The 7,565-nt window shown below is 50.7% G+C and overlaps 1 protein-coding gene across 1 annotated transcript; it reads right to left on the bottom strand.

Annotated features, from left to right (window-relative positions):
* Nucleotides 1-3,302: 3,302 nt before the first annotated feature.
* On the bottom strand, nucleotides 3,303-5,943 carry LOC134792240 (uncharacterized). Its single transcript, XM_063763502.1, has 2 exons — nucleotides 4,013-5,943; nucleotides 3,303-3,874 (listed from the first exon to the last, which is right to left on the bottom strand). The coding sequence occupies exon 1, from the start codon at nucleotides 5,710-5,712 to the stop codon at nucleotides 4,156-4,158; it is 1,557 nt and encodes a 518-aa protein (XP_063619572.1). The 5' UTR covers nucleotides 5,713-5,943; the 3' UTR covers nucleotides 3,303-3,874; nucleotides 4,013-4,155.
* Nucleotides 5,944-7,565: the final 1,622 nt, after the last annotated feature.

The raw sequence follows: 7,565 nt of genomic DNA, 5'->3' as shown, positions 1-7,565 counted from the left end.
ATCTGCTGTCTCATCTGTTTAGGCTCCCCGTTTTGTTCTTCTCCTAATTCTAACTCCTATTGATACATACCCGTGTATGCAATTTCACGTAACCAACTAATAAGAATTTTTATTTTGTAATCGCATTAGGTAAAGTAAATAAAAATACAAAGTGAAGTAATAAAATATAATAATCAACTGTACCAACTTTTCGACCACATAATAATCAGAAGACTTACAATTTTTTCTGTTAGTGGCAGTGGCAGCCCTGAGGTAGTGAAGATGCAATGCTTGCCCGCCTGTCGGGCACTTCGGCGTCGCGTGTAGGTTTATAGCTCTTGCCCGACTAGCGGGTATGCCGGCATCTGAGTAAAGTTTACGAGTGCCCGAGAGTCGGGTACGCGGTGTCGAATGTGTTAAGGTGCTATTTTTATCTTGTCTACTAAAGTGTTTAAACGATTCATATTTCTTACAAACCACATTAGATTCTGTAGCTCTTTTTTTTGTTTTGTAGTTCGGGCGATTTTCCGCAACTCGACGTCTTGCGCCTATTTTGCGTGATAGGGGGTGGACTAGTCTTGCCAGCCCAGCTCCTCGAGGAATCCTATCAGACCTTTGATGTTGAGTAGGACCTCGGGGAGGTCACTCGGGGATCCGAGATGTTTTGCCCTGTATGGGGCCAATCCGCTGCATTCCAACACCACGTGAGAGGCTGTTTCTTCTTCCTCCATGCATCCACGGCATAGGGGACTGTCTGTGCCACCTGTTATAAAAAGATGTTTGTTAAAAAGTCCATGACCTGTTATGACACTGGTTACCATACTCAGTCGAACCTTTCCTAGTTGAAGGAGCGCCCTTGTGAGCTTACCGTTCATGCTCGGCATGGCTTGCTTGGCCTGTCTGCATCCAGTTTGGTTTAGCCAGTGTTCTGTGTGTAGTTTCCCTGTACGTGCCAGCAGCATTGAGCGTACCTTACTAAACGGTATCGGGAGGATCGGTTCCGGGCCAATCGCCCCCGCACCCGATCCTTGTCTGGCGAGCTCGTCCGCGGCGTCGTTACCTCGGGATCCACTGTGTCCTTTGATCCATTGTAAGGTGATCTTATTGTTCTGACATACCTCCATTAGTCGTTCGTGGCATTCGTGTATAAGTTTGGATGTGACTATATGGCTTTTTAGGGCCATTAAGACTGCTCTACTGTCGGAGAGTATGCGGATGGAGGATCCTACTACCTTCCTTGCAGTGATGGCAGCCGCCGCGTTAATGATGCCCATGCACTCAGCCTGGAATACCGAGTTATGGGCTCCTAGCGGAGTGGTGATTGACATGTTCAGGTCTTCTGAAAAGGTTCCAGAGCCTGATCCGCTGTCTGTTTTGGACCCATCAGTGAAGATTCTCAGCTCCCGGGGATTGAGTCCTTCGTAGTTGTCGTCCTCAAATAATTGTATTTTGTACCTTTTGTCAAAGATGGCTTGTTTGTGAATTCGATCCGTGCCCGCCATGAGCACTGGAAATTCGCTGTATACTTTTTCCAGGCATGCTGTGTGAAGAGCTCCTGTGGTGTTAGACCATATATTGAGGGTTCGTAACCTTACCGCTGAGAGACTGGCCTCTTGTTGTATGTGTAGGTGCAGCGGTGAAAGGTTTAGCATGACCTCCATGGCTGCAGTCGGAGTGGACCTCGTGCAGCCAGTGGTGGCCGAGCATGCGAGCCTCTGGAGTCTTTGTAGCTTGTCTCGTACGTTGCCTAGGTTTGTTCTTGGCCACCAAACCAGAGCACCGTAACAGAGTAGGGGGCGGATTATAGTCTTATAGAGCCAAAGGGTAATTTTCGGGTTGAGTCCCCACCTCCTACCAATCATCCTTCTGCACTGCCAGAAGACTACTCCCGCCTTGTCTATGCGTTTGTTGATGTGATTGTTCCAGTTGAGTTTACTGTCGAGCGTTAGCCCTAAGTACTTAACTTCATCGGTCAGCTGTAGCTCAGTCTGGAAAAGTGTTGGTCTGGTAAAGTTGCCAAGTGCCCTTTTATTGGTGAACATTACCATTTCTGTTTTGGTGGGGTTAACTGATAGGTCAAAATCTCTACACCAGCGTTCTACGATCCGAAGAGCTGCCTGGGTGAGGTCGCATACTGTACTGGCAAATTTACCCGATATTAATATTGCCAGATCATCAGCGTAGCCTATTGTGTAGAAGTGTTCCTCGTTCAGTTTGGTTATGAGGTTGTTGACTACTAGGTTCCACAACAGAGGTGACAGAACTCCCCCTTGAGGGCATCCTCGCACCGCCGCTACGGCCTGCGGTTCACCTACATACCTTATTGTCCTTTGATTTAGCATGTTCATGATCCACTTTACTAGTCCGGGTTCAGCGCCGTGGCTTTCCAAGGCGTTCCCTATACTGGAAAAGTGAGTCTTGTCAAAAGCGCCCTCTATGTCAATGAAAGTGCCGAGGCACATTTCTTTGCCGTGGATGGCCCTCTCAATGCGGCTTACAACCATGTGTAGAGCCGACTCCGTAGATTTACCTGAGCTGTACGCGTGCTGGTTGTTGTGCATCGGTATGTTCTTTAGCGCTCGGTCCCTCAGGTCCCTGTCGCACAGTTTTTCCAAGGTCTTCAGCAGGAATGATGTGAGACTGATGGGCCTAAAGGATTTGGCAGCTGTGTAGTCGTTCTTACCTGGTTTAGGTATGAATACCACATTTACATCTCTCCATCTCCTGGGCACGTACCCCCAGGCTAGGCAGGCTGCCATGATGTCGGTCAGGGTTTCCTGGATGAGTCCTAGACCCCACTGTAGGAGAGCGGGGAAGATCCCATCCGGACCAGCCGCCTTGAAGGGATGGAAGCTGTCTATGGCCCACCTGAGTTTCTCAGCGGTGACGACTCTGTGCGCCATTTGCCAGTTGTTGTCCGTTGTACTGTATTCCTCGTCCTGCTGATCTGCATCGGCGAGACTTACGCATCCTGGAAAGTGAGTTACCAGGAGAAGGCGTTGGGTCTCTGCAGGGCTAGATGTGTATGTGCCATCGGGTTTACGCAGTGAGCCCAATTGTGATGTGGGCTTGTGCGCTAAGGTTTTCCTTACCCGGTTGGCGTGGTCAAGTGTTTCAATGCTGCTGCAGAAGTTCCTCCATGACAGGGATCTCCAGTACCGCAATCTCTTTTTGTACCTGGCCTTGGCTTCGTAGTAGTTATCCCAGTCCACCTCAGCCGTTGTGTTCATGGCCCTGTTGAAGAGTCTTCTGGTTTTCCCCCGGAGTCTCTCCAGTTCTGGGCCCCACCACTGGTGACCCTTTATGGCAGTCTTTGCCGGTGGTTTTAAGGGGCACGCCTTGTGGTAGCTGTCTACGAGGGTATCAGTTAAGATATTTACCTGCTGTTCTATCTGAGCCGGTTCCCGAAGGTCATCCCTCGGTGGAAGCCGGTCAAGGCTTTCCCCTAGGACCTTCCTAAAAGTGGCTCGGTCCGTTTTCCTGGGATTCCTCCGGGCGGTTGGTGTGTCTCTAGATGCTAGTAGATTGAAGCGAATCCATCTATGGTCTGAGCAGGAGGCCTCCTGGGAGACTTGCCATCCCATAATTAGTTCACTGACCTCCTCCGAAGCCAGAGTCAGGTCGATAATCGTCCTGCATCGTTTGTTTACAAATGTTGGTTCAGCGCCTATATTTAGAATGTTTAGATTAGTAGTCACAAGATATTCAACAAGTGTCTTACCTCTGTTGTTGCTGGTCTCCATTCCCCACAGTGGGTGGTGTGCGTTGGAGTCGGCCCCGATGATTATTGCGAGGCCTGATCTCTCGCAGTGGCTGACCAGTCGTTGTAGTTCGGCAGGCGGTGGCTCGTCCTCTCCGGGCATGTACGCCGAGGCGAGGACTAGGTCGCGACAGCCTGTTGGCAGTGGAACTTGTAGTTTAATCGCACACAGGTCTCTGGAACAGAATTCAGTGAGCGGTTGTGCAATAATATTGTTAGTAGTTAGGATACATGCCCTAGGGACGGCATGTACCGTGGAGTAGTAGAGCTTACCTTTCGTGTCGGACAGCCCGCGTATGTATCCATTGCCCGCCCATGGTTCTTGTAGGAGGGCAACGGCTGTTGGCAAACCTACCAGGCAGCGTCTGAGTTGGGCCGTAGCGGCCACGCTGTGCTGGAGGTTTGCTTGGATGACACTAGTTGGTGTCCATGTTGTCGGTGGTGGGGGCGGCATCTTGCATCTCCCCTCCCTCCTTGAACATGTCGGCCAACCCCGACACTATCCAAGCCGACAAGTCCTCACCCTCGGATGATGACCCGGCTGGTCCCTCACCAGTGCCAAGGAGCTCATCCTCCGAGAGTTCGGGTATCGTCGGCTTGGGTAGAGGCAGGGGGGCAACTTTCTCCCCGGAGACAGACTTGCTCTGCTCGGAGGTGCCCGCGGCCTGTTCGTTGGGGACCTGTACTCCCGTTACCCTTAGGGTGGAACCTTGCAGGGTGGGAGGCTGGTCCAGGTATTTGCCTCCGGGACCCCTGAACCTGAGGTAGACATTGCCCACCCCACAGTTCAGGGATCTCCCCCTCTCCATGAAGGCGGGGACGAGGTCTTCGGGGATTGTGAACTCGACAAACCACCCCTGGTCTTGCCGTAGTATTTGTATAATGGACCAAGACCCGACCTTGGCCCATTCGTTCTGGTACCTTAGTCCGTCAGCTGCCTGACGGACGTCTTCCCAGGACGAGTTATTAATGTTGGGTATTAGGAGCCCGCACTTAATTCTCCTTGCCATCTCCGACTGGCGAACCGCCTTAAGGGAGATGTCTGGCAGGGTTAGGGCCTGGACACATCGCTGAGACCAGGCGGCCGAGTATTCGTCTTCTGCGAAGACCCTCAGCTGCCCCTCAGCGAAGATGGGCTTGCCCTTGAATTTGGGTGGCCTGGCTCCTACGAGGTTTCTCCTCGCCTCCTCCACGATTGCTTGGTGCAACCCGCGGAGGATGGCGTTGGAGTGGTCAGCGGTGATCTTCCCCGACTTCGCGTCAGTAATGACGATCGTCAGGTCAGATGCCGCTGCTTGTGCGTACGACAACGGTTGGCTTGGGCTCACTAGTCGCTGCTTTTTGTTGTCTCCTTGCGGGGAGAAGGACTCATCTCGCATCCTTTTAGCAGCGGCTCGTGCGAGCTTACCAGGTCGTCGTTTGGAGGGATCTGCGGCCGAACCCGTAGGGCTGTCGCCCGACGTTCCAGCCTTAGGGGGTAGGGTGGAACCTTTTCCCTTCGGCGGAGGCCTGGCAGCAGCAACCTGCTTGTTCGGCGCCGGTTTGGGTGCCGGCTTCTGGGAAGCCTGCACACCCACACCGGTTGCAGAGTGTGTCGGTGTTGGTGTGTTGTCCAGTTGCTGCTCTCGCGCTAGACGAGCTGCACGCCTCTGGTTCTTGTTTTTCTTCTTCTTCTTAGCCACCCCACCTTGACGTTTAACAGGGGGGGGTGGGTTAGAGGAAGAAGAATTCACAGGTCTGGCAGGGTGAGGCTTCCCAGCAGGGGGTCGCTTCTTGGACCTTCGGTCCACTACCTGCCAGTCCTGGAAGGGGTTTGGGCCGGTCTGCTCCCCAGATGAACTGGGTTGCGGACGGGCCGGGGTTTCGGTCTGACGCACTGTCACTGGAACAGCTTGTCTCGCCTGTGTGGCTTCACCATTAGCGATGGACGCTGCTGGATCAGCTTGGGGTTTTTCGTTAGACCTGGTATCCATAGTTCGTAACGATTAACTTCATCCTCATCGGCTCCCACCCTACAAGGGCCCACACCTTGGGAACGCTTACACACACATATAAAAGGTGCTTTCAGTCGTTAGGACACCGACTCGGGTATAGAAGTGAGAAGTTGGCTAGTTGCGCGACATCGGAAATGTGTGAAGGTGGGACGTAGGGTCGTCCAGGTCAGACGCCCTCCGCCCGATTCACCTAAACGCACTTCCTCAGCATGGCCTTTCACCACCGCATCAGCAGCCGAAACTGCCTCTGCGGCCCTCTCACTTCTCGCCGTGAGCCCACCTACGGTTCCTCACTTGACCATTTCCCGGACTGTGGCTAGTAGCCCGGGCTACCGTTTTGCCCGAAATTAGGGCCGAAGCAGACGTGTTACCACGCGGGTTGGCAATGGCTCAATCCCCAGGATCCCGTCATCCTTGCGTACGGCGCTCTACTGTGCAGGTCCTAGCACAGGTAGGTTATGTATAGGTCGTCAGTAGTAACCTACACCTACTGACAACACCAGTGTGGATGTTAGCCGCCACTAGAAAGAGGCACGAATGCCAGTCGCTAGTGACGTTGCCCAGGATGGACCGGGGGTGACAGACGGACCTTTGGGCAGGCCGGAGCCCACCCAAACTTCCCCCTGTCTCCCGCTCGGGGAGGTCATCACACCACTCCACCCCTCTGTAGCTCTTAAGAATATTATTAATATACTCTCAAACCTCCCCCTTTGGAGATTATTCGCTCGAACTTACACAGCGAAGATGAGATTAGACGAAATACCACATGAAAATCTTATAATTTCCGCACAAACATATTAAAACTCCGATCATCTCAGATTATGCATTAAAATACACACTCCTAAAAGTCATATTCAGTATTTTAAATTTTGATAGGAATTTGATCAATCTTAGCACATCTCGCTTGCGCAAATATATATGTGTGTGAAAGACTAAACTCAAAATTAACGTCATGTTTTTAAAATCTGAATGCACTTCTAAGACATACCTACTTCCGAGATATTCCGAGATCGGTTTCCATTCTCGTAGCACAGTATCGGCAGAAGCATAATTTCCTGTGCTGAAATATTTATACTTCGGTCCGAGGTACGCTACGGCGTAGCAGATCTACGGCGGTAGTGCTAAGGCGGCGGGCAGGGTGCGGCTACGAGCGGTTTATATTGCATAAGTACACATTATTTTAACACTTGACAACATATTGTTGTTCGAGGCTCTGCAATCTCTGCATGTAGTATTTTGACTATTTAATTTCCTATTTATTGAATGAAATGTTTATATAAGCCACACGATTAAAAAAAGATCAATGAAAATGGGTCAGTTTACGTGAACATTTTAGGCCTAGTGACATTTTCACACATTGTCAACGTTAAGTTACACTCTGCTAGGTGAGCGATTAGGTCATACTTAACAACTTTTGTTTTGGAATCAACCCAGAATCGCGTAAAAATTTGCATAGAATTAATTGAATAATGAATTGAGAATTGTTATAATAGAGATATAATAAGTTTACTTTCAATAAACAAACAGTTTATTAATGATCAAAAGAAAGACGCACTTACTTTTGATCATTATATCTACATCAACGTGTGTTTTCATCCACCGGTGACGCATCGCGCGCTCCGATGCGTCCTTACTCTTACGGCGCGATTCGAACTTTAAGATACCGTAACATCGGGGTACTTTAGCCCTAGGGGGCTACTTTATCTCAAAACGAAAAAAAGATTGAACTTCCCGTCACGCCGCACGTCAGGACCTATCGATGTATTTCGCGCTATTCATCGATAGATGACCGTATGGGGCGGTGGGTAAAAACAGTTTCACGTTAACAACGC

The sequence above is a fragment of the Cydia splendana genome, chromosome 7 (assembly GCF_910591565.1).
Source record: "Cydia splendana chromosome 7, ilCydSple1.2, whole genome shotgun sequence".
Lineage (NCBI taxonomy): Eukaryota > Metazoa > Arthropoda > Insecta > Lepidoptera > Tortricidae > Cydia > Cydia splendana.
The sequence above is the reverse complement of the archived record's forward strand: the minus strand, read 5'-3'. Positions and strand labels throughout refer to the sequence as shown.